Source organism: Sturnira hondurensis, unplaced genomic scaffold (assembly GCF_014824575.4).
Source record: "Sturnira hondurensis isolate 20B ecotype Veracruz unplaced genomic scaffold, ASM1482457v3 Scaffold0009560, whole genome shotgun sequence".
NCBI classification, from domain to species: domain Eukaryota; kingdom Metazoa; phylum Chordata; class Mammalia; order Chiroptera; family Phyllostomidae; genus Sturnira; species Sturnira hondurensis.
In genome coordinates, this window is record NW_028082191.1 from 6,697 (window position 1) to 34,459 (window position 27,763).

General features: G+C 38.9%; 1 protein-coding gene across 1 annotated transcript; it reads left to right on the forward strand.

Moving 5' to 3' along the window:
* Nucleotides 1-390: 390 nt before the first annotated feature.
* On the forward strand, nucleotides 391-27,598 carry NDP (norrin cystine knot growth factor NDP). Its single transcript, XM_037057246.1, has 3 exons — nucleotides 391-628; nucleotides 16,419-16,799; nucleotides 27,261-27,598. Exons 2-3 carry the CDS (start codon nucleotides 16,626-16,628, stop codon nucleotides 27,486-27,488), a joined length of 402 nt encoding a protein of 133 aa, XP_036913141.1. The 5' UTR covers nucleotides 391-628; nucleotides 16,419-16,625; the 3' UTR covers nucleotides 27,489-27,598.
* Nucleotides 27,599-27,763: the final 165 nt, after the last annotated feature.

Sequence of the window (27,763 nt, forward strand, 5' to 3'; positions counted from 1 at the left end):
AGTAGTTCTTATTCTCATCCTTCTCTCTTACTTAGAATTTCAACTTTGTCTCATTCAGCTGCTGAATTGTTAAACAGAATGTTACTCTGACTTTGTATTTCAGAAACTATGTGTCCTTATTGCATACTGCACATCTTTATGGCAGCCACATGCTCGCCAAAGAATTAAATCCAAAATATGTATTTATCCCCACATTATTTCTTTAATGTCCCCCCCTCCCCTCCCGCCCAGGGGAGACTTCCTTGCCCTTGTTCTATGTTGTTCTCATCGCAAGATGCTCCATGGAAGAGAGCCAGGCTGTGGGCAGAGGCTGTGAATCCCTGATAACAAACGCCTCACATTTCCCTGGCATTTCCATTTGCTAGTGCGCTGCTGCGGCCGCACGCCTGATTGATATATGACTGCAATGGCACTTTTCCATTTGACATTCTCTCTCTCTTTCCCTCTCTCTCTCCCCCTCTCTCTCCCTCTGTCGCTTAAACAACAGTCCTAACTTTTGTGTGTTGCAAATATAAAAGGCAAGCCATGTGACAGAGGGACAGAAGAACAAAAGCATTTGGAAGTAACAGGACCTCTTTCTAGCTCTCAGAAAAGTCTGAGAAGAAAGGAGCCCTGCGTTTCCCCTAAGGTAAGCAGGAAAACAAGCGCTGACGGCTTGCCTAGGAAATTACTTCTTTCCAAACGGAGCATTTCACCCTCTTCTCAGACAAAGAGACAGCCTTAAAATACCACTTAAATTTGCATTAATTTAATTTAATTTGCATTGATCTGTGGCATGTTAGCATTGTGTGTGTGTATGTGTGTGTGTTTTAAACGGGTCTTTTAAGTCTGTGACAGAGCAGGAGAACCTGACAGAGACTAGAAAAATCTCTTTTGGTTAGACTTAAAGAGATTTGATTTTCAAACTCGCTGCGTAGTTGGATGTAACTTTGTAATGGTTCTTATATCTGACTATGTGAAAGGAGACTGAGAAGCAACAACTCGCAGACATGGATTCCCGATTCCCCAGTATCTTCCTCACTGTCCTCATCCCTCTTACAATGGGGACGCTATTAACGCTGGCAAGCCTTTGAGTTTAAACGCGCACTGTTTACTTTTATTACTACTTTATATATGTTGCTGATCTCCTGCCAGGGCTCTTCCGGAGTGGTTAGAATGACTTCAAACAATAGGCAACATTTATTTCTAGCTTTCTGTGTCATGCTTTGCAGGATTCTGTTCCTTTTGCATTCTTCTCCCAAAATGCAAGTACTTTGCTTCCATAGATGCATTCAGGAGTACTGACAAGAGAAGAGGATGGATTTACTATATGATTTTGATTGAGCAAAAATTCCTAGGAAATGCATGCTGTTTGCCTTGGCCTTATTGCAAAGGGTTATTTTTAGTAGTCTGCTTGTCCCTGCAACAGGACTGATGCTACACTGTCTAAGTAGTGACCATGAAAGGATGCTCCCACCAGCACAAGGACCAGGACCTATTGGAATGACTCCTACCTGAGGAATATTCAGAGGGTTCTTTTAACCTCCTGAATATAAGTTCTCTGTTTAAGTGAACAATTGGGCTTTAGGAGGCCTGAGCATAACTCTTTCTTGGGGGACAGGAAGTATGACTGTGTACAGAATGTTAATGACTCAGAATGTCCTGTAAATGAGGCTCTTTGTAATCAAGGAGCCTAGATAAACCCACATAAAAGAGGCAGACTCTCTTCCCTATTGAGATTCAGGTGCTGCCCGGCCAGTGGTTTGGGGTATATTTGGCAGGATGAGAATTCCATGTTCTATTCTTTGCAACTGTTATTTGTTATTAATAACAAATATGGATGCTGTGAAAAATGTTTGTTTTCAGTCATAATATTATTAGTGTGTTTCAATTACAATAACCTGGTATTAGCAAACTGCTCCAACGTATAGTATTAAATACCAGGTGCATTTGAAAACATAGAGATGTCTAAAATGCAGTGTTGGTTGTAGATGTCAACAAAATACAGTGGGGGACTGCAGAATGCTTTTTGATTGTGTATTTAGACCAAAAGCAGACATCTACCCATTTTCTTCTCACTAGTTTGGCTTCTGAAAATAACTTTAAGGTTTTATCAACCAATGTCCAGTGTGGAGCAGAGACACACTGCTATGGGGAACCTTTCTGATTTTCTCTAATAAATAGCCTAGCAGGCATTATTTTTAAAAAATCTGGCTTTTGAATGAGTTAATTTACAACTTTGGGATATTCACTGTTTGAGAAAGCCTTTAATGATGCTATGGATTCTATTGCTATACAAGTTTAGTGATTTTCTTTAAAAGTGTTTCTGTTAAGGCATTTAGCTGAATGAAAACAATTTTCTTAAACTATTATTCAGATTATTACATTGATCCTGAGTGTCTGAACACAAAATACATTATTTTGAGTCATTTACTTTAAAATACATTTAGTTCAGGTGAAGGAAACACTGTCTGAGTTTTTTTTTTTTTTTATGACTGTATACCAAGCAGTTAACACTCACAGATGGAAACATGCCTATGGAATTTTCAATCTTAATTCAAGTTCCAACAACACTATCAAGGGGAATATTAATCATTTTTCAAAACATTTAACAATTTCCAACTCATTTATTTTCCCGGGCCCTTGAAAAATGTGGTGAGTTTCTTAGAATCATAGCCGCCAATGGTTGCAATTTTAGTCCATTTCAAGAACTAACAATTCAAGTACTATTATTCTTATTAGTTAATTATTCATTTCAACATTCTTTTAATGAATTATGCTAGTTCTTATGGATACAAAGATGGGTGAGACATTGTCCCATGCCCTCATTCTCAGTCTGCATGTTATCCAGTTAGATTTTGGAACTGAAATGGACTTTGTTAATGGGTAAACTGGGTAATTACCTCATTATACTACATCATTTAAAATATCTGTTATTATTCTGATTTACATGAAATGATTGCCACTTATCAATGGGTTTTCTTTTCATTTATGATTAAGGAGTTCCTGTTGGACCCTTATCAGCAGATCCTGGGTACAAATTACTTGCATAGCTATCATGGCCTGGATATTTTCTGCCCATGTAGAAGAAAGTTGGAAAGAGAGCAGTTTAACTTTGCTCTCTTGAGCACCCTTTTTAAAGGGTCACATGCTTTCTTTATCTGAAATCTACTCAGAAACTGACATCAGAGGCCCTTAATGAATTATCAAATTAGAAACATGTACAGATGAAGATGTAGTCACTTATGTCCTACCACTTAACTTGTCCAACTTCCAGGATCAAAATCGATGACCTCTGGGCCTGACCTAAATTCAAGAGGCCCCTAGGAAAAAATTGCCAGAAGTTATTCTCGAACCCAGGTCCCTGTCAGAACCAGATAATGTTGCTTTCAAAAAATTAAGTCTTTTGTTTTCTGACAAGGGTATGTTACTAGGAAAAACCCCTGAAGACAGCATCACTAGGGTCCTTGATTTGGTTCTGATCAGCAGATGATACCCCCCACACCCAGCAGGTGGATAAAATGCCTCTAACTCCCTGGGGTGCCTGAATCACACTAGCCAGCCCTCAGCTTCTTGGCCAGCAGCCTTCTAGCCTACCCTCATCTCTTCCCATGACAAGTCAGTTAGTGCTGCTTTGTTCAGGCCTCTTGCCTGGGCCATTGGGTGCAAAAAGGATAGGGAGGCAGGTGGAAGGACTGAGAAGTGTTAAAGCAGAAGGAGATGTTAGGCCATGTTAGTGTGGATGAGCTCCAGGGCCCAGATTTCTGTGGCCTGCCATGGCTCTGATCAGCTGTTATTTCCTCTTTGTGTATGACACTGTGGAACATATTAAAATTTTTCTTGGATGGTATGTTTGGAATTCTTCTGATGCCCCACCTCACCAACTTACCCGGACAATAAAAGCAAGGTTGTAAGCCTTTGAACAGCTGGCAGGCTATATATTTCCCCTCTTTCTTTCATATAATCTAATTCAGAAAAGAATCCAGCTAGACTGGCAGTGCCATGTCTGGGTACTTGTTTCCTACAAGTCCTCCTCCAGCCCTTTCTGAAATCATCCTGGGTGGCATGTGGACTTTCTTTTCTTTTGCTCTCCGCCACCCCCACCCTGCCTCCTTTTCCCTTCCCCAAAGCTCCTTCTATTGTGAGATTACCCTTTGCTCTGCTTGTTTTCCTGACAGCCCGGGTCTTGTTTCTTGAGGTCTCCCCAATCTCCATAGTATTCCCAGGATGTCATTCTTGGCAGTAGCTCTGCTGGATTGATAAAATTGGGGGGCTTTTGGAGCCCTGACCCTTAACCTACTCATAGAGAGGAGCAACCTCATGGCTTGGCTGCCCTTTAGGCTGCTGAGAGCAGGACTGGAGTGACCCAGGCTGGCAGGGACAAGCATACCATCACAGTGACCTGCACATCTCTGGCAAAGGGCTGGGGGTGGGAGTGCTATGGGAATTCCTAGATGCACTTAGGCCTACATTAAGAGAAAAGTGGTTATTCTATCTTTCAGAAGGAGAGACAAAAGATGTGAAACAGCTCCCTGGATCCTTAAGCCCTGCCTTGCCCCCTTTCTCCATCCTTCCCACATTCTTCTCTTACTAAAGAAAAAGAAAGAGAAACAGGACTTTTAATTTGGCTAATATGGGCCTAAATGTCTTTATGAAACCCATTTGGTAAAAGGGAGAGGGTAGAAATGGATCCTGGGTTAAGCTGAACTAAAAATGCATGGAGCTGGAGAGATGGGGAGGAGTTTTTCTAGCCTTTCCCCCTTCTTTTAACACAAAACAACAGATTAGTTTATGAGTTGCAAATGGAAAGAACTGGACTTTTCAATTAGACATTCCCATTTAAGAGCCTCATGCAACCCCCTCTGTGCAGCATCTTTAAAAGATGCCGTTAATGTCCTTGGGACCAAAAGGTATTAAAGAACAATCTACAATGCAGCTTCCTATTACTTTTCTTTCCCTAAGAGCTTTGGTAGTCCTTCCGAATTAGCTAAAGTTCATTAAAAGACCCAAAGAAAAAAATTAACACAGTTGAATTAAAATGAGTCTTTTCCTGTTAGCTTGACAAGAAGAAAAAAAGGAAAGAAAAGAAAGAGAAGAAAGAACCAACTCCCCTCCTCTGCCACTTCTTGGGTTTTATATGAATTATTCCATACAAGTCCCTAGGCTAGAGGATCTATTTAAAGATGCCTGGCAGCATGAAGGGAGAGGGTAAAAATACAACCACTCTTTTGTCCATCAAAGGTTTTCTTTTTCATTAAGAGCATTCCTATTTTCCTGTCTGCCCCTGCCAGTGGCAACATTCCAGCTGGTAGTACCCACTCCTTAACCATCAGATCAGCAACCATGAATTTCTATGCTTGATTCCAAGAGAAAACAAAGAGTGGGGGATCCTTCTAAAACTCTCATGTATGTACAGCAGTATGAGAGAAACTGGTACTGAAATAAATGCTGGCTTGGCTGTGCAGGTTGCATGCTGCAAATTCACACGCCTACACATTTGAGTTTTTGAGGAATCTTGTGCCAGTGGCATTCTTTTTGATGCCAACTAACCCTCACATCTGCAGAGCTTTTTTTCTTGTGTGCCTGCCTATAGTTTGCTTGGTATCATTTATGGTTACTGTCTCCTTCATCAGAGGGTCTTAGAGTCTGGTGGATGAGCACATATTGCTGAGAATCACACCCCCAGACCTATTTTCAATAGTCAGAATGTAACACCCTGGATAGGGTTGACAGTCTGGAACAACGACTTTCTTGTTAGAAAGAGTGCCGAGTAAAAAATTCAAAAAGTGGGTAACTTTAGTTGGCAATATATCCCCAGTGCTTATAATCAGGAATTCATACAATGAGGGTCCATTTCACCCTCATGTCAAAATCTGCACATGAGTATTAAACTTAGTTCTATTAAGTTTAGATAATTTTTATTTTTGTTTTTCTATAAAAGCTAAGAATTTTTCATACAATTTTCTCTCTTCCAAGGGGACTGGCTTAATCCCAACTTTTTCTTTTAAGCTGTGATCCAACCAATTGCAGTATCCTTTAAAAATGAAAAGGCAACAGGTTAATACGTTTAAGAAAGTTGATGAGTTGTCAGAAAATGCTCAGGGGTGACCTTTCTGCAGTGTCACAAACCAACAATAGCTCTAAACATGGAGTTCCTTTCCATTCTTTCATCAATAGGGAATAAAAATAAAAAGAAAGCAGGTCATGGGAGAAGTAACGAAAGAGAGGAGAAGGGATTATTTTTGATGTTCAAAATCTGCCACTGTAGATTTTCAAATAGCACATTTTCAGAAAGGAAAGTTTCCCTTAATTTCACATACCCACTCCCAGGGAGAGGGGTTTGAATTCTGAAGTTGCCTTCTTTACTTGATGTTAGAAAAGGAGGCCCACTCCTCAAGTGAAAAAATACCCTAAATTTAACTCTAAGTAAAGTATAGATTCTCCTTCCAATGAATAAGAAGAATCAAAGAAAGTTAATCCTTATTCAAAGTTCAATTTTCTTTCAAATACAAGGTGGTGTTTTAGAACTTGATACATTCCTATGATTTTCTCTCAAATTGTGGGAAATTACTCCTTTTTAGAACTTAAAATTTTTGAGCTTTGAAATCTAAAGGCAGCACAAGAGAATTGTTGCAGAATTAGCAACCAAAAGATACAGCTATGATATATGTGATTTAAGCAATCAAGATGCAAACAGGAAAACAACAGCCCAAGAATTTCAGAGTTATTACAGGGAAACATTTTTTGAAACATATTTTAATGTGATATTATTTTAACCTTACCCCTTTGACACAGGTCTGCATGCACAAGTGTTCTGCATTGCAATAAGATTGAATTCAGTATTCAAATTCTACCATTGGAAAGAAAAGGTATGAAAAGACTACATTGCTCCTATTGTTTATGCCTCATTTCTAACTAAGGGCTCTACAGCTGTTAGGTGAAGTCACTACTCATCATTCCAAAATGTTGTTGTGGTTGAAAAGATTCAAATGTAGCACGGAAACACTTTGAAGAAAAGCCAACATACTCATTGGGCTCCAGGGTAAACGGGAGCTTGTACCCTGAGCTAAAACTGGTCACTTCTCTTCTCCTAAGGCTTTTTACCAGAGCCAGCAGTCCACTGGCAGAACCAGTGTCCAATTACATCAGCACCAGGGTCCCCAGAACACCTGGCCACCATTTCTTTTCTACAGGCAGAGTATATTCATGCATTTTGCAGGACTCAGTCCTTGGATTGGTTATTTCAAAGTTCTCCTGTTTTCTTTCCAAAGGATTTAACATAAGGTGGGTGGTTAGAATGTGTCTCATTCCTCACATAAAACAGCATTCCTAGGAGGAAGTGGGTGAAAAGAAGGGAACCTTTCCTAATGAAATTGTGCTATTTGAAATCATCGAGAGGGCAGTGGCAGATTTTGAGCATGAAAAATAATGTTTCTTCCTTCTCTTCTGTTATTTATGTGGCTTTCTACCTCTCTATTTTTATTAGTTATTGATGAGGGATGGAAGAGGATTCCATGTTTAGGGCTATTGTTGATTTGTGGCACTGTAGACAGGCTATCCCTAAGCATTTTCTGACAGCTTGTCACCACATCAGTTACAACTTTTAGTGGGCTCATTAGATTTAGAGAAATAATCCAAACTACTGGAGAAAAAGTCTTCAACTGTATTGTGCTTTTTGACTATGGGTAATCAGACCTGGTCATTGTCCAATGTATGCAAGGTTTGTATTCTAAAAGTCTGTTAGTTATGTCAACTGTTAAGAGTGAGTCTTTGCATAGAAACTATAGAAATCCAAAAAAGCCCAGCACAGGATCCAAGAGCCACACAAAATGGGCAACTCTTTTAGACCTAAGTTCCAGTCCAGGACCTCAAGAATGCACTGTCCCTAGCACAAAGGTACCACACATAGCAGAGTGCCTTGCTCTCTACAACTAGGACCTTATTCATTCTATATCTGCAGAGAGAACAACTCTTCTAATTAATTTTCCTCTTCTCTCTTGAACCAGAACATTACAGATGGCTCAATTTGGGCATGAAGATCTGTATCTTAGCCTTAGTTTAAGAATAAGGTTCATTCAGGCCCTGGCTGGTATAGCTCAGTGGATTGAGTATGGGCCTGTGAACCAGAGGATCATGGTTCGATTCCTAGTCAGGGCACATTCCTGGGTTGCAGGCCAATTCCCAGCAAGGGATGCACAAGAGGCAACCATACACTGATGTTTCTCTCCCTCTCTCCTTCCCTTACCCTCTAAAAATAAATAAATAAAAAATAAAAAGAATAAAAAAAGAATAAGGTTCATGCAGGAGTGTTGAACTCAGCCTATACCATCATCACCATCATCAAATGAAAGAAGTTTAATTCTAGAATGATTGACTATTCTTTCTTTCTTCTCTCCCCATTTGGTGGAAACTGGAAAAAACACTACATATACATTTTAAGACAACTTTAAGATAAATAAGAGCTAGTAAAATATCCTAAAAACTGCTTCCTATTGTTAACCACATATTAGTAATTTATGAATCAAATTGATTTTAAGGGCTATTTTTATTTCAGGCCATCAATATGGCCTTATCAAGGGAAAAATTCTTATAGCTTAGCATTCAATGTTGCCTTGGGCACCACATGAGAATTTGTTTAAACTTTTCCACAATTATTAACTTCTTCAGTATAGAAAGAACTCTTTCTATAGCATTGATTTGGAGACTATGTAGCTCCAAAGCAGATGCTATACTCTGAGAAGCTTATAGTTAGAGAATGTTAGAAATTGATAGTCATAGAAGCATCTAGACCATTCCATTCATTTTTCAGATGAGGAACCTGAGTTCCAGAGAAGTCAAGTCACTTGTTTAAGATTGTATAGCCAGTGATGGAAAGGTAGGACTCAGAGCTTGAGGTTCCTCTAATCAGCCTTCTTTTTACCATATCAGGCAACAGTAGAACACTCTTTAGGTTTCAGAATATAGTGGAATAGTTATCTAATATTTCTGGCAAATGAGTGTAAAACACTGGGAGATGGGATACTAACAACATACTCTAGAAATAGGTTTGAGGAGAAAAAGATGAAAGCTGTAAGTAAGTGGGAGTTTAGATAACAATGAAAGGTTCCCCTGATTTCCTGAAAATCAGAATATTAAGTTTTAGTCTGTCTCAGGGTTGATTCATTCTACCCCACTCCCTTCTCAGACAGTAAATTTATTCAATCTGAGGACATATATACACTGGTGGGTCCATTTGAGAGTTGACTTATTTCAAGAAATTACAGTCATACCTCAGTACTCATTGGCTTCATAACTCATCAAACCCTATATTTGTTGCATTTGGACAAGAAAAAAATGTTTCAGCACTTGATGTTTGCTTGGGACTTGTCACACTTGCTAGAACTTGAATGAGTCATGATTCACCCTGCAAGAGAAAATGCATCATGAGTTTCAGAATGAATTAATGACAAATACCAAGGTACCCTTATACCTCTCGTCCCAGTCCTTTTTTTCATCCCTGTTTACCCCAGGTTTGTTATTTACTGCTTTTTTCATGAGCTATATTTTCCTTTCCTTTTGTTTCTCCCATCTCTTTTCTTCCTCCATCACCATCACTGCTGAGTTTGACCATGCTTGGCTAGTAATGCAGATTGGGAGAACAGAGAGTCCTATCCCAGACTGGAAGACTACTATTTAATCACAAGGATGTCACTTTCTCTCACCTAAGGTGTCACAATAGGGGCCTCAAATGCTTCTTCAACCTCTTATTGTACTATAGATACCATGACACAACAGGGGCAGGAGCCACACCCTCCCCACTGACCTTGTGGCTCCTCATCCTTGGAGCTACCTGATGCTGGCAGGCTGGGGCCCTGGCAGCATTCATGGTCAGCCCAGGCTTGGCTTCTTGGCTGCTACTGATGTGCTACTAGATAAGAATAATATCTTCTTATTATTCAAAACTCATTCATTGAGTGTATGGGATGCTTTATAGAATATAACATGCTGTTTACAGTTTATAAATTAAGTGCCTTGGGAAGAGGCATCTGATTTATTCTCCAAGGCATCTAGTTGACTAGATCCAATTGGAATTCTTTGAGTTCCTGGGAAGGGGTTAGTTAGCACTTCACACTCTCTGATTAGACCTTGAGTCTTTTGCTCTTCTAATCCTAGTATGCTGTTATCTAGGGGCAAGCTTTCTTCTACACTGAAATCCTTGATTTTGGTGGGGGGAAACTCCTTTCAGAGGAGCTCTACATTCTGCCATCCTTACCTTACTCATGGCTGATATGATTGTTTTAAATTATAATAAATACCAAATAATTCTGTCTGTTACACTGACACCATTCCAGAGTCATTATATTTTATCTGCTTAACTTAATCTTCTTTGAAATGATGCAGTGCATGTTGGATACAAATTAGATGTTAAGGAAGTTTATCAATGTCTCCAAAGAATGATTCAGGAAAACAGGTCAAGACTCTTTGCTGGTAGATGCAGCGTGTTGGAAGAAAGAATTAGGGCAGGACCTATTATTTTTCCCTGACTTTTAACTTTTATCTCCTTGAACATCAGCAGACGCATAGTAGGTGCTCAATGAATGTGTTGAATGAATACTTATTAAAAGAAACCACAGAAGGCAACACCTCCATATGTTAGTACTGAAAAGCGCCCTGGGTGTGTGAGGGGGTGTAGGGGGAAATGAATACTGGAGTACCACCATCCCTTGTCTGGCAAGCAGGGCAAGAATAAGGCCATTCTTGGCACATGCCAATTGTCTTATCCTGTTGCTGGAATAACTTTGTGAGAAATCAGCACTTTAACCTCTGCCAGGCAGAAGGTCAGCCCAAGAGTGAGCTGATTTGTGAATGTAACATTATCTCTCACCCAGGAGGCTGGGACTACTGTAAGCTCTGCTGTATTATTTCACTGAGGATAACAGGTGAGGAAATCTGGGTGCCAGTTTTTTCCCACTGGTATCGTTTGGAGGGTAGCTCCAAAGTTGGGCACACCAACCTCCGTGCCTCTCCTGATAGTAAAAGGTCCACATTGGAGCTATTAGAATGTGGGCTCTGTACACTGGCCAAGTCCATGTCTCAGAGACTATACCCAAAACACAGAGCAGCCCCGGTGCTACTGAGTTTAACAAGAGAGTTATTTTCTCATTTAATCCATCATTTACTGGGATGAGGTACTAAGTCTTGATAGGTAGCATTTGATTTTATGGTATATGGCTTTTGAAAAATGAAAACAGCCCTGACTGGTGTGGTTCAGTGGGTTGGGTGTCATCCTATGGACCGAAAGGTCACCGGTTTAATTCCCGGTCAGGGCACATGCATAGGATGTGGGCAAAGTTCTCAGTTGGGGTAGTGTGAGAGGCAACTGATCAATGTTTCTCTTGCTTTCTTTTTCCCTCCTTTTTCTTCTCTCTAAAAATAAATGAAATATTTAAAAAATGAAAGCAAATTAGAATTAAATTCTGAGAAAAAGACAGAAACTCCTACAAGACAGACATATGAGGGTGGGGGGGGGCAAACTGGAATTTGTTTATAAAATTTGTGTATTCTTACATGTTTAAACTTGCCACCTTCAGAGCACTCTCCATTGGATGCAATACATCTATCAAGACTTTTTTCTACTTCTTAAAGCGGTTTTTGAACTTGTCAATTTGTATGCCTTTGAGTGCTTCTGCTTTTTTATTGTTTTACTTCCTTCCACATCTGCAAAACATTTCCTTTGAGGACTTTTTTCATCTGGGAAAACAAACAAACAAAAAACTCACTTGGGGTGAGATTGGGTGAGTAAGAAGGGTAGGGCATGGTGACAAAGGCATTTTTGGTCAAAAATTGCTGAACACTTAGTGTGGTGTGGGCAAGTGCACTCATAAATCACCCATCATGGAATGGGCAAAAGAGTTGAAAAAGTCTTCAAAAAATTCCGAGTCAAGATGCAGCCTCTCACAACAATGCCAGTTGGTACACTGATGCAGATGGGTTCCTAGAACACTCCTCTATTGTGAGGAGCTCACCCTCTAGAGCATAATTATATTTTTGGGTCCCTCCATAGATACACTTAGGCTTCCATAAAGTCAGAATCTCAAGGAATGTAAATTTTTTTCATTTCTAATTTTCCTCTTTGTGAGCATTTCCCTCAGTACTCTGCACATTCTCACCAATGCACATACTGACCAACACAATGTTAGGACAACTCAACTTAACATCCCTTTTTTCTTAAGCATTATGTTTATTCCTTCTTTAACACAACAGTGTTGACTTATTCAGTTTGAACACTAAAGGCCAAAATCCCAATGTTATTTTGCAAGAATTTACCTTTATGTTTTGAAGTTCTGTGAGCTCTGTGGCACATTTATATTGTTTCTCACATTCTTATTTCAAAGGTTAATATAAAAACTGGACAAAAAGTATCATGCTTTGTGTGTTGAAATGAAAAATCTATTATTAGTGGTGAAGCAACACTTCCTCTGTCATTATTTTATACTTTACCTTTATTACTACTTCTGGGTTCAACTTATCATCTTTAAAGAGAAAATTACATAATGCAGTTACACTTTGTGTGATGTTAACTATCTCTTTATTAGTATAAACATCATGATATTTGCTTGCAGAAGTATTTTATTCATATTTTAGGAAAAAAAATAACTGTGCTTGCAATTCAGGATGGTGGCACTAGGTGGCAGTAGTGCATAAGAACGAAGAATAGACTAGCCTGTCTTTCCATATTTACAGGAAATAAAAATATATACATGTTCCTTGATTTCCCTTTCTCTTCTTTCCCACGTTATCTCCTCCCACCTCCCCTCTGGTTACTGTCAGCTTGTTCTTTATTTCAATGTTTCTGGTTATATTTTGCTTGCTTGTTTTTTTTTGTTGTTGTTGATTAGGTTCCACACATAGGAGAGATGCAAAAAAAAGATATAAAGTAAACATGAAATAAAACATATATTTATAATTTTATTTCTATAACTAATAGAAATTGTTTTAAAGAAAAGAAAAATATAATACTTCTAAAAAACTGACATAGACTTTAAACATTCATTACCTTAATTACTATTTTTAAAACTAGCTTTCAAAAGAGAGAGTATTATTTTTAAATAAAATTTTGGATAGGTATATAGTCACAAGTTCAAAAATCTACAAATAAAAAAGCTATAGAGTGAAAAGTTTTTCTCCCATGCCTGTCCTCCAACATCCAAAAGCAACTAATTGTATAGTCTCCAGAGCTTCCTTATGTAAATACAAATAGACACAAATCTATATTCCTGTCTCTCTGGTATTTTTTGTTTCTTAGAGAATTTTTTAGTTTAATGAAAAAATTTTTACAAAAAGAAACCAACATAAAAGATCCAAATGTATCATGAAATCCCAGATATTCACTCTTTTTGTTGGAGGTGCTGCTTAATGTGTTCTGCTCTTCATTTTTCCCTCCTGTCCTTTCCCCAGATCTCTTATTTCATTCTTTCTTTCCAGGACTCTTGAGGTCTTTGCCATGACCCATCTTGGCCTAGAAGCTGGATACATCACCACAGCTCTCACAAGTGTTCCACCTAGAGTTTCTGCATTCTTTTTTATATAGTTGCATAGTATTCCATTGTACGAATGTTGTATAATATATTTAAGCAGTATCCTATTGATGGATATATTGTGCTATATTTTATGCTATTGCAATAATGCTATAGTGACTATCCATACACTTACATGATCTCACATGTAAGATAATTCTCAGAAGTGGAATTCCTGGGTCTAAGTTATATACATTTGCAATTTTAATAGATATTGCCAAGTTGGCCTCTACAGAATTTATATTGATTTATACTGTACTACTTCAGAATGGGTCTTTTTTCCATAGCCTTGTTAACAGGTTGCATGATCAGATTTTGTAATCTGTAAATCAGATTGGTTGAACAAAGTATCTCAAAGTACTTTAATTTTCATTTCTCTTAGCTGAGTGAGCATATCCATCTTCCATGTTTAAGAGTTATTTATTTTGATTGTTTTTACTTTTTAATTTAATTTATTTTTTGTATTTTTCATTACCATTTATCTTTCTGATGCACTCTTCCACCTCCACCCACCCTCTACCCCTCACAATCACCACACTGTTGTCCATGCCCATGAGTCCTTTTTCTTGATTCTTCCACCCCCTAATGACCCCTACCACTGCCGAGAACTGTCAACCTGCTCTCTATAAGTCTGTATTTCATTTCTGTTTAGGGGCTATTTATATTTTTTATGTTACTTTTTGTGGATAAAATGCCAACAAATACAACCATCCATATATATATATAGAGAGAGAGTTTTGTTATCGAAGTTCTTGCTTGTTTTTTGCTTTCATTCTGTACATGTTTTTCTTTCATTTGCTTTGCTCATTTGATCATACCTTCTGGCCATGGCTCTGAAGAGAAGGTGCTGGTAGTGGGGAAGGAGGGCTAGGAATAGAATGTCTGTTTTTACCTTCATCCCTTTGCCATTGTCTCCTGGGGGAAATATCTGTAAACTGGAGTGGTGAAAGGAGAAATTTAATAAATTCTCTTTCTGAGACTAATTAAGGCTTCAAAGAGACAGATAACTGCTAGGGATAATATAGTCATATTGAAAGTCAGGAAATGGTCAGTATTATTGCAGCCTCTGAACTGAGAATCACACCCCCCATCGACCACCACCAAAAAAAAAGGACACTGACTCTTTGAACTGAAGTATTGGTGAGTTTCAGTGTAATGTGCATAGGGAAACCGAGACTATGAAGCTGAAAAGAAAACAAAAAATGCTCTACTGTTTTCTTTGCCAACTGGGAGCTTTAGGCTCAGGCTTGATAAATTTTAATGAGATGTTTCCGTTAGCATGCACATAAAGAAAAACAGTACAAAGTTATATGAAAAGATTGTCTCCACAATTTTAGGATTATCTTCTGCATATGGAGATGATGGTAACTGAATCCATAAGTATCAGGTAATGGCATTTTAGAGCAATAGGGAAATGCATTTGTCATCTTTTCCAATTCCCCTCCTCCAAAGGTGAGGAATCTGGGGCTAGAACAGTTTAAATGACCCATGCAAGGTCCCCCTGCTAATTAATGGCAGTGTTAGAGTCCAGGTGGGGGTCTCCACATTACTGATTCCTGCTTTTCCTTCAATTTATAGAACTTCCCTGAAACATGCATGATGAGGTTTTGCCATTGCCAAGGATGTTGTGCTCTGAAATAGCCCTATGTCACATACCCTTTTCTGCTTGGGATCACCTGCCCTACACTCACAGACAGCTAACTGAGGCTAAGTGGGCTTTGAACCATTCTATTAGAGCAAAACTAATTGACTTATATGGCTTAAACTTCTAATCTTGGTCTTATCCATACTTTGCCCTGTTTATTCAGACTGTCCATGAGTAGGAAGTTTTAAAAAATGTTGTACTATGAACAAAAATCAATCTTTTATATGAAATGTTTGAAAGTTTTTCTGAAGCTTTGATTATCGTGTTCCTTTTGTTGTGAATGTAATGTCAGTGCTCCCCCCAATTTTCCTAAATTTTTGAAAATATTTTTATATTCTTTGTCTTCTGTTGTGATAAAAAGCATTAATGTTGGCCATGCTTTGGGGGTTAGTGAGGTGATTTGGGGAAATTTCTGGACCCTAGCCCTTTGTCTAAGAGGTATATGATTAAAGTAACAAAGCAAATTTCAGAAAAACCAGTACAGTATGATCCCATTGTAATGGTAAGTTACTGCCCCAACAATCATTTATTTTCTCAAATTATACCATGAGCTCAGGCTACAAAGACTGTGGAAATGTGTGACTGTATTGGCAAGTACAAGTATTGAGTTAACCACACTGGAGGCCAGTTAGCCTAATGTGTATTTCAGGTGCAGTTTGTCATTGATGCTGGGTAACATTGGGGCTTAAAACAAAAACAGGATGAGCCCAGAACCCAGAAATGGAAAACTAGGTGGGTGAAGGGGTGGGTGGGTAGGTATGGACTTGGAATTGGAAAATGTATTCCCTTCCCGTGGGACATGACCTGTGTTCATTGGAGCTGACCTTTCACCTCCCTTTCTCTGTAAGCTGACGTTGATATCAAAGCTTACTAAGAAACTGAATATACACCACTAGCCAGGGATAATAATGGGACCACCAAATTCAGTTAGGCCAGATTCACATGTTTAATTTTTACCTGGGTTTAAAGTATTTTTCCTCATAGGAACAAGGACTCCAGCAATTAAAGTCAATATGTGCTTCCATTAAGCCACTTTTCTACCCTAAAATGGTTATAAATATGTAGCATAAGCTATGGAGGAGGTCTGGAGTGGATGATAGTTTATGCTAATGACACTGTAGAAACTAATATTTTCTATTCAAAAATCACATGGAAAAATTCTGCTCAATACTTCCTGGATTCCATTAATTTTTCTCAGTAAACGTTTCAGGGGGAAATAATTTCTGTTTTCATTCCAGCTGTGCGGCAGATACAGTGATGATGGATTGCAAGTGCAAAGAGTAAGACAAAACTCTGGCATACAAAGGACAATGACAACCAGAAAGCTTCAGCCAGATCCTGCCCTTTACTTGGAAGGAACTGAATCCTAGGAGGTGAAGGCATTTCTGATTTTTAGTCCTCTGCCTCCCTCTGCTGTTCTTCTTGAGTAGTTTTTCCTTACAACAATGAGAAATCATGTACTAGCTGCATCCCTTTCTATGCTCTCTCTGCTGGCACTAATGGGAGATACAGACAGCAAAACGGATACCTCCTTCATGATGGACTCAGACCCTCGACGCTGCATGAGACACCACTATGTCGATTCTATCAGTCACCCACTATACAAGTGTAACTCAAAGGTAAGAGAAAGATCTCTGTGAGGGTAAGAATTAATTCTAGAAACAGGAGAAAAACCATGTATCTTTATCAAGGGATAGAGAAGTATGATGATAATGCAAACCTGAACTATACAGCTGGCCCACACATCTTGTGGGAGAATCATGCTTTTAGGGTTTCTTATCATGCTTTTCAATTTTGTCAGTAAAGCTGTCTAATTAAGCATGTGTACACACAGGTAGCTTCTCTATTTTCAGTCTGCTCAAAGCCAATAGAAAAGGCTAGAATGTTCTCACAATAAAATTGTTGCTAGACACAAGATAGTAGGGGAGTATGTCATCCTTGGTTGTGAGATTTATAAGTGGTAGAGTCCTTTTTCAAGAAAGAAAAATAGTCTACAAGTTATTGTAATACTTTCTACCTCCACTAGAAATAAAGAGGAAGGGGATGCAAAAATATGATTGAGCAGTAAAATGTACTTCTTGAGGGACTCTTCAAAGAGTTTTTGATGAAACAGTTAGTCATTGGCCTCATAAGTTCCAGTTTTTCTTCACTCTCCATGTTTATGTTAAAACGATTTCAAAAGATAAGTGGCAATTTGATCATTTGTCATTTTTACATTGATTATCCAAATCATTCTTGTTTGGAGATTGTATGATTTTTGCACAGGCACTTATGCAACTGATGTCTCACTGTTGAGACAAGTTGTGGGGAAGAATACCGTGCTTCAAAGGTCACTGAGAGTGAGCAGCCACATGGACCACCCAGAAGGGAGGCACGTAGTAGGGAAGAACAGACTCAGAATTCTCATGACTGTCTCTGCTATAGTCACATGAAAGAAATTTGCCCACATTTGATAAAAAATAATTTGTTTAGGAAAACCTCATAGATTTTCACTTTTATTCCTGAGACTAAAACCATTTAACCATTCTCATATGGCAAGTATTTTTTTAATTACCAGTATAATTAAAAAGGTTTTGTACTATCAACCACTAGAATCAAGACCATATAAGTAAATCTCTCTACCCTCCATCTGAAAACATTACAACTTCTGTCTGCCTTTAAAATTTCCATAACTTATCTGATTATAGCTCAATGATGATGACTTGTTTTAGTCTGGCAGACCAGAATTTGAGTGAAATCATTTTAATCATTATATTAGTAAGCTCTAGGACTGTGGGAAAAAATAGACCTAAGAAGAAAGATTGTGACAAATAAAGAGTTAAGTGTTACCAAGCACAAAGGATATTTGCCCCAAAATTCTCTTTCTACCAAGAAAAATGTTCTGTCTCTTATTTGCACATTTAGAGCTAAAATTTTTTTTGCAAGATGCAATTCCTTTTTAAGAAAAAAAACTAAAACCAATGTTTAAAAAAAGATGGGATGTTTGTTTTTATAATTGATTGCTCAGAAATTGACTGGAGTGATTATTAGCTTCTTCTCCCCCAACCCTGTGTAGCACTAGCTAGGATTTAGTGTTATTCCATGGATGATTTCTCCCTCTGTCGAGTTGTCCTCCATAATCATGATCCTTTAAAAATGAATTAAAATTATTTCAAAGAAAGTGTCAATGTGATAATAAGAAGGAACAGAGAAAGAGAAGCAGACTAAAAAAGGAAAGAATACTTTAGAAATATTTGGTGAAATGATAGAGGAGTGCCTTAACAATGATCACATTAGTTAAGGGAAGGTCAAAGAAGAGATGTCATTAACTTGAACCCAATAAACTCACTGTGCTTGAGCATGAATCCTAGAAACAGACTTTAGCCTATCTTTGTTCACCTGTGTTTCTTCCAGAATGCTATAGTAAATAATAAAAGAAATGTTTGTACTTTCCTGGGAACAATCTGTTTTCAAATGTACTAAACTGTCCCAAATATACCAATAGTTTTAGGTAAATGTGCTTATAATTATAAACCTTTCTTCTTTGGCCATAAAATATACCTGGAAGAATCTCAATTAACCAGACCTTTCCTGGATTAGATTTTCTTTACATATCCAGGAAAAAAAACTTTTTTAAAATTTTAAAAAGACTTTTCTTTATTTATTTTAGAAAGAGGAGAAGGGAAGGACAAAGAGAGGGAGATAAACATCAATGTGTGGTTGCCTCTCACGAGCCCCCTCACTGGGGATCTGGCCTGCAACCCAGGCATGTGCCCTGACTGGGAATTGAACCACAATTCTTTGGTTCACAGGCTCGCACTCAATCCACTGAGCTACACCAGCCAGGGCAAAAAAACTCTTTTTCATTTTGAATTATTCTATAACTCTTACCTTTCAAAGACTCAGGCTGGTCTTTTCTCTAATGGGTCTCATTTAACAAAACTGTTTGAAAGGCCATTATTTATTAAACACATACCTACTGTTTGTCTTTTAATTGTTAACACTTCCTATCTTACGTTTATCCAGTGTCTGGCCTTAGGAAGACAGACAAAGGGGAGCTTGTGACCCAGGCTCAGGGAAGGGAGGGCACCTGCTTTAAGAGCTAATATGTAGTACTATATATTACATAATCTAATCATTGCTGACAAACCTGTGATGGGAGCCAGTATCATTTCCATTTTACTGGCAAAGAAAACTGAAACCTGAAACAAGTATTAAGTAGATTCTTTGATGTCAAATAGCCTAAGAGTGGTAAATAGATTCTTTGATGTCAAATAGCCCTCAGAGCATCTTTCAACTACTTGGTTTCATATTGGAGGAATGTAAGTAGAATGCAGGAGCCACTATTTAGAAGTTCATTTTTAAAGAATATTTTATTTATCTTTAGAGGGGGGGAATGGAGTGAGAAAGAAAGGGAGAGAAACATCAATGTGTGGTTGTCTTTCACATGCCCCACACTGGGGACCTGGCCTGCAACCCAGCATGCGCTCTGACTGGGAATCTAGCTATCAACCTTTTAATTTGTAGGCTTGCACTCAATCCACTGAGCTGCAACAGGCAGAGCATTAGCAATCTTTCTAGAACTAAAACTGAATGTTTACTATGTGCAGGCACTGTGCTAGGTACTGGAGGCACAAAAATATTTTAAAGACAGTTTTGCCTGTCATAATGTTTATAAGTAAATGGGGGAAAGAGGGGAGGGAATCTTTTCAGGGAGCTTGCAATGAAACTGCCTGCTTTTCCTAGCCCTGAACTTGAAGCTGGCCAGTCCCAGAGGTCTGTTGCCTATCTCCTAGCAATTCAGGAAAAAGCTGAGATGGGGTCAGACAGAAAATACTGGCTGCAGTGGTCCACCAGGGAGGTCAATGTGGCCACACATTAGGATGTGTCTACTGACATTTAGTGATTGTTGCCTTGTGATTTAGTGGTTTTGTACCTTTTAGGATGGGGTACAAACAATTCTGAGAGTGACAGATTCATTTAAAATCTTCCCTGAAATTCTAAGTGAGTAAAGGCTGTAGAACAAACAGACAAAATGTCAGTAGTTAGTGGAAATGAGGTGTCTGCAGCATCTTTAAGGGAACTGAGGCATCCCGGACTTTTGAGAGAAAACTGCTTTTGAATTCCAGCTTTACAGTTTGACAAGTGAGGAAACTGAGGTAATTATTTGGTTCTTTAGTTTCTTTGTAAAATGGAGCTATTGCTGTCTACCTAAAGGTATGGACATGAATCTTGTTGATAACATTTTTAAAGCATCCAGCACAGTGTCTGGCATATAAAAGGTATTAATAAATAATACTATGATCTTGATGAAGTTACAAACTAGACAGGTGTTTAGACTCACTTTTCTATTTCAGTCACTACTGTAACCTCAATAACTGTTTGGGATCTCCTATAGCCTTAAAGGATTAGGAAAATAAACCCCATTGTGGTTCATGTTGAATACAGAAACTTGGCAGGGATAGTGGGAGCATGCAGAAGAGCAAAGTAAATGAAAGCCACTGTGTTGGGTGCTAAAAGGAAGAATAAAAGTCAAAGAGAGACAGATCTTGCTGTCTGACCTCCTTTCCCAAGTGAGTAGAAAAAAGGGAGACTGGAAGGGAGGCACTTCTGGATTTAGACAAGGGAAAGGTTTTTAGGAACTGAGCTTGGGAAAGGAAGCTGGTGGGGCAGGTCTGTGAAGTCTGAGTTGGGTGAGGAGTTGGAGATGGTGATCCCAGGCCAGGGGTGTGGAACCATGACATAGGATAATCTTAACTCTGAAGGGCCACAGGAGCTACAACAAAAGAGAAGAAGGAGAAGGGTCCAGGGGACAAATTCAGAGAAAATTCCCAGAGTAAAAGGACTTGGCATGCCAAGGACTGAGCCTTGAAGTTTGGAGGTAGTGATTAGGATTCTCAAGCCATGTCCTACTGGTGCTACTGAAGGTCAGAGTGGTAGAAGAAATGAAGGAGACAGAAATATTGAGTTTATAACACAATTAAGTATTGGGAAGATATGAGTTATTTTATTTTAAAAGGAACAAATGTATACTGAATGCCTACTATGTGCAGGCCCTGTGGCAAATGGAGGCAGAAAAAAAATTTAAAAGACAGTTTTGGCTCTCAAAATGTTTACAAATAAACAAAGAGAGGGAAGGGAAATGTTCCATGTTGCAAAGGCCTCTTCATGCCCTACTGAGTTGTGACCAGAGTAAAGCTACCAGATTCCAGTTGGAGTTTGCAGAGTTCTCACTCGTCCTATCAGAGCTCTCACCACCACCACCACCACCTTCCCCATACATACTGCTTCATTCCCCTGGTTGCAATTTTGCTGATTCCCTCAGCTTTGCATGGTCAGTATAGAGGTCAATTTGGGTCTCTAGAGGTGAATTGAATAGTCATTTGTTGAGGTTGTTGGTAAGGGAAAGTTTAGGAGAATCATGGGTGAGTCTTGTTCCTGAGGAGAAAGGAGGTGGGTATTTCAAGGGGTGCCATAGAATAAGAAGTGTACAGTGTTCACTGCTGAGAAAAGGAAGAATTTGTTTCTCACTCAATTGGGGTAAAATAGCCAAACCTATTCTAGGAAGGGAGATATGCATCTTTATTTTGATATTGATGGAGGCACCTAGTCAGTCATGTCCTGAGTCAGGAATTCATGGGGTTCCACATGACAGAAGAGGAAAGTGGCTTTTGTGATGATAAGTCTTTCAACAAAGGGTGATGAAAACCATCTGTGTTTGGGTTTTCTCTCATTCAGAAGATAGCTGTGTATTGCAGAAAAGGCATAACTGTCTAAGAATTATGGTAGGTCACCAGAGAGAGCGGAGCTCTGAGGCCTCCAGTGCATTCTTTGGTCTGGACCCAGGAATCACAGCAGACTACAACCCTCACATTGTAGCTCGAACTTACCCATGAACAACTTGAACATCTTTTGAAAACTGAGGACTTGACAGGCTGATTGTCATGGCCTAACAGTATAGCACTGTGTTTAGGAGAAAATGCTTAGGAATCTGGCTGTGGTGGTCCAGGTGGTCTGGCCCTCCACTGTACAGCTCTGTGCCTTTAGGTTGGTAGCTTATCCTCTGGCTTTTAATTTCTTAATTTGTAAAATAGGGAGAGTTTACCTTTTGAAATGCTTATTAAGAACTAAGTTGCATATGAAGGGCTTGGCATGATGCCTGGAACCTAGTGAATATTCAATAAACGTTATATATCATCATCTATACTATTTTTATTATTACCTAAGGATCCTTTTATTACTCTTACCCTCAGCACATGGAAATCGTATGATAGCATGAAGGAACATGTTCTTGAACAAGCACTCTGAACCTGGCAGCTCTGTTCACATTGGAAGAAATTGACTTTAACATCCAGCTGGAGCCAAGTGACACCAAGGTTGGGGGAATACAAAGGAGCTGCTGGAGGAGTTGTCCAGCTTTCTAGCATCGGGCCACCTGTTTGGGAAACATAATATAATAAAAATTAAACTGGACCCAAGGCAGATAACATGTATCTGTCACCCATCTGGGCTACAAGAAGTCAATAAGTATTGCAAACAATAACCAGCTGTTGAATCCACTGTCTAATGGTGGAGCCCCATGTAGGCTTATTGTCAGAAGAATTTCCTTTCCTGATTTGGTAATAGAACAATGTGAATACTCTCCATTAAGAACACAAGTGCAGTTCAAAATATAGAGGCATCCCCCCGCATGTTATTAAAACACAGCCAAGTCACCCAAGCATGAGGAATGTATGTCAACCACAAACTGGGGTCCACTGTGTTTTGGCAGGTGAACTGATGTTTGCATGTGTCAAAGATTTATTGAATTAGAAGATGAATTGATTAGGAATTAGAGACTGTGTGGTACTACCCAGTGAATTGCTGACAGTCCCCGGGAGTCCCCAAATCATGGGGGGATGGAGCTGAGCACAGATCTTGACGGTGTAGGAGGTATTATATAAGACTATTGTGGATCTTAGAAGATTCACTTCTGCATAAGCTTGGAGGTGGTGATACATGTCCCCAAAAGTCCATAAGACAAAGTTCAAACTTGCATGACAATTATATATGGTTAGGGCTCCCAGAAGCATGGAAAAGTACATTAGAGAAAGGTGTGAGTTAGCTTATGACTCAGGAAAACATATTAACCTCAAGAGCCAGGACAGCATAATGATTTAGACCTGGTGTTTGGTTTTAGACAGAACTAAGTTTGTCTCCAATAGTACCTTTTACTAGATATGTGAGTCTGAGCAAGTTACTTACTTCTCTTTTTTTTAAACATTGTTTATTATTTTTCAAGTACAGTTTTCTGCCTTTTCCCCCCAGCCCTCCCTACCACCCCAGCCCTCCCCACCTCCTTCCCCTGTTTCCACCCCCCCATTGTTATTGCCCATGTGTCCTTTATAATTGTTCCTGTAAACCCTTCACCCTTTTCCCCCAGTATCTTCTCCCCTCTCCCCTCTGGTCACTGTCAGCCTGTTCTCAATTTCAATGTCTTTGGTCATATTTTGCTTGCTTGTTTATTTTGTTGATTAGGTTTCCATTAAAGGTGAGATCATATGGTGTTTGTCTTTCACCACCTGGCTTATTTCACTTAGCTGAGTGCTCTCCAGTTCCATCCATGCTGTTGCAAAGGGCAGGAGCTCCTTCTTTCTTTCTGCTGCAGTCTTGACCCGGCAATTCCACTGCTAGGATTGTATGCTAAGAACCCTGAAACACCAATACAAAAGAACCTATGCAACCCAATGTTCACAGCAGCACAATTTACAAGAGCCAAGTGCTAGAAACAACCTAAGTGCCCATCAGTAAATGAATGTATAAAAAAACTATGATACATTTACACAATGGAATATTTAAATTCTTTAAAGCCTCAGTTTCCTTATTTGTAACAATAGTACAGATAATAATATGTAGTAATTTTAGCATAAAATCGTTCTGAGGATCAAATAATATTAAATGTTTTAAACACTCAATAAAGCTTATCTTCCATTATTTTTAGCTAAATGATCACTATCTGGTGATCCATCTGGAGCAGAGCCTCTCAAATTTTAATAGGCCTAGGACCTTCCTAGTGAAAGTATGGATATTAGCCCAGCAGTACTCACATCAAATAAAGTCTTTTGAGAAATGAAGAATCTCTGGTCTCACTTAGAACTACTCAATCATATTGTAAATTTGAACAAGATCCCCAGATGATTTACATACATATTACAGTTTGAGAAGCTCTGGTCTGGAAGAGGTCAGAAGATGTTCATTAAATCTGTAACACAAATGAGGCATGACAGAGACTAAAATGTGAAATACGAGGAGTGAACCTGGAGAGCTTTATTTTTTATTCCTTAATAACAGTCATTTATGGATATTATCTTACAAACTCCCCACTTTACATACCCAACTGACATACACAAAACACATTTTTATAAAGTTACATTTTATATAGTTTTCAGTTTGGGGATAAGATCTATATACTGTGAATCTCTTGGAGAGGGGATTGGTATGTGTGTGTATGTGTGTTGAGAACATTGAGGGACCAATAACTGTTTCATGGTCTCTTCCTCAAGGAGAGAAACTTTGAATTTGGCAATGGAAGGCAGTCAGGATTTCATTAAGCACAGCTAGGAGGAAAGGGCATTCATGAAATAGAAAGACATGATCAAAAGCAAGAGGTAAGGAAATGCAGTATAGTTCCCATGAACTCATAAGTAATTAAACTTGATCACAATAGGGAGTGGGTGATGAGAATGAGAACAGTTCTAAGAAAGACTGGAAAGATAATGTGAAATCCAAGTCATAGAGGGCCTTAATGCCTGCTCAGGATTTTGAACTTTATTCTGAAGGCTGGGGGCAACCACTGATGGTATTTATTGTACGTCTGTGCATTCTCCTTGCCCAGAAAGTCCAGCTCCTGAAGAAGAGGGGCCCATTGGAGTTGGTCCCAGGGCCTTCAGTGCTGGAGTTCTTGTCCATCAGAATGAGCTGAAGGTAGAGCTTCAGACCCTGAAAACTTTTAGTGAAATCACTATCAGGTTAGTTCTGCAAATGGCCCTACATTGTTGACATTGTCGTTTTATAGACCAAACTAATTGCCTGGTCATTCAAGGTCTACATTTGGTTCACCTGTATGTGTACCATTTGGAGATGATGTGCCACCATGTCTTTGCTTCTAAATTAAGTCTGCTTCCACAGGTTCACTATATCTATCCAGACTGAAATTGGATCTCTAAAGACTCCATTTTGGGAGGTGATTCTTTAAATAATTGCTTGATCTTCCTAATAGATGATCTGCACTAGTGAGTAAATTGAACACTACTTCAAAATGAGATGTCAAGGAACTTTTCCCATGTAGTGGTAAATTATGGAGAAGGGACTGGGAAAGATCTTGGACTTTCCTCTCATTAGAGGGATAGAGGTGGCACCAAGGATTGGCCCAGGTACTACTGACTATAGCACAATCTCTCAAAACCTATTTCAGATCATGTTTGTTTCACCTATCAATGTGAAGAGCAAGTAGGATAGAATTAAAGTTTTAATAAACCAAAACAGCTTATAGCTGCCATTTTCTCTCTGCCTCTGATCTTTCAGAGAAAATATATCAGTAGGTTTTATTCAGTTTATCTCCACCAAGCCCTCCTGGTTGTTTCCTAGTGTTTCATATTCTCTTACTGGTTGCTAAGAGATTGTTGGATTCATCCCAGTATCTTCTCAGGTAATGATCTATAATTACCAGAATTCAGTTTCTCTTCCTTTTGGAAAGATGGGCAGGCCATTCCTTTCTTTTAATCCTTGGGTATTTAATTCTGGCCTATAGAATAACGTTAAAGATAATACCTGGTGTGTTTTTAATAATAGCTGCTAATTTGTAAAATATCATGAAATAAATGTGAAATGGTTTCATATATCTGTGTATCTTTTAATCTTTTATTTTAAATTTTCAATTTTATATTCTTATTATTGGTTCTGGAATTATAGGGCAACATTTTCTCCATCATTTACTATGAAATTCATGAAGCAATACATTCCCACACAAACATGGACCAATAATCTCAGGTTCTCCTCACTCTCTGTGCCCAAATAGAATCAAGCTGCCCACCCTACCCCACCTATGACTGCCACTCCTAGGACAGCAGAATTTATGAGCCTCTGCTATGTTCCTGTAATCCATATACAAAATATTGAATGTGCGTTTATGTCCATTGTTCTGGGGATAACTTTGGTAGTTGGTGTTAGAGTCTTAAAGGAGTCTGTTTACTAAAATTACATTGAGCTATTATAGAGAACACACATCTTCTGTTACTTCAGCCCAAGCTTTATGATCATACTAACTGATCTTTGAAAATAGATGTGGTTAGAATGAGTTTAATATTTGCCCTAAATGACCCTGAAAATCTGATTGCACAAATCTTAGGCTCCCTCGATGTATAAGCCCAGAAATGCCATTCCAGGGCCCAAAATGTAGTCCATTTTATTTAATGCTTTTGTTTCAAGTTGTAGTAACTAGAATATTATTTTTCTAAGTATATTCAGGTTACCCTTACTTTTTCTTCTTCAGAAACCAAATTCTTTTTGTTTATCAAGTCTGTTCACATAACAAATTCTTTTTTTTTAATTTAGTTATCCTTTATACCCCAATTTTTATTTGGGATGAATTTCTGCATTTTGAGACTAGTAGAATTGGTATTAGGCAAATGATAGATTCTCACCTGTCTGAATACATTTCGTTTGTTCTTTGATTTTTTATTTGCACATCAAGGTGGTGGGCCTCTTTCACTTGTTCTAAACTCTCAGTTCACTCCAGAATTATCTAAGGAACTTTGAAAACCACAAGAGTCTGGCTCTGTCTTCAAGGATTTTATTTTTTTTTCTAAATTGTTTTATTGTTGTTCAAGTACAGTTATCTGCAGTCAAGAATTTTCACTCAACTGGTTTGAGGCAGGGCTTGGGTGTTGACATTTAAAAAATAAATTTTACCAGATGATTCCAAAATGCAACCAGAGTTGAGAGCCACTGCTCTAATCCATCAGGAATTGGCAAAGAGAATTAGGTTTTTATAAAGAAGTCTGTGATATATGGCTAGGGTTTTGGCATCTACCATAGGGTAACCACCTCTCTTTTCTCCCTAGATGGTGCTTCTGGCCAGGTGCGAGGGGCACTGCAGCCAGGCATCACGGTCCGAACCCTTGGTGTCCTTCAGTACTGTCCTCAAGCAGCCCTTCCGCTCTTCCTGTCACTGCTGTCGGCCCCAGACCTCCAAGCTGAAAGCACTGAGGCTGCGCTGCTCAGGGGGCATTAGACTCACGGCCACCTACCGGTACATCCTCTCCTGTCACTGCGAGGAATGTGGCTCCTGAGATCTGCTTCTGAGTGGCTTCTGGATGAGACAACCTCCAGCCTCTGATCAAGGCAGCTCAATCAGCCAAGGAAGGACTGGCAAGAAAAGAGTTAAGGCAAAAAAAAAAAAGATGCAGCAATTCCCACAGGATTCTGCATATTCTAGTAATAAAGACTCTACATGCTTGTTGACAGAGAGATATACTCTGGGAACTTATTGTCCATTTCTGTCCCCTTTCCCTGGTACAATATCTTTTGCTTCCTCTTCAGATTCAGGCATTTTCCCTCTTGGCAC

What these genes read in the sequence shown, in the direction of transcription:
- NDP (XM_037057246.1), top strand. Translation starts at nt 16,626, where the DNA reads ATGAGAAATCATGTACTAGCTGCATCCCTTTCTATGCTCTCTCTGCTG. An exon ending in TATACAAGTGTAACTCAAAG is followed by an intron (nt 16,800 to 27,260) that starts GTAAGAGAAAGA and finishes TTTTCTCCCTAG; the next exon opens with ATGGTGCTTCTGGCCAGGTG.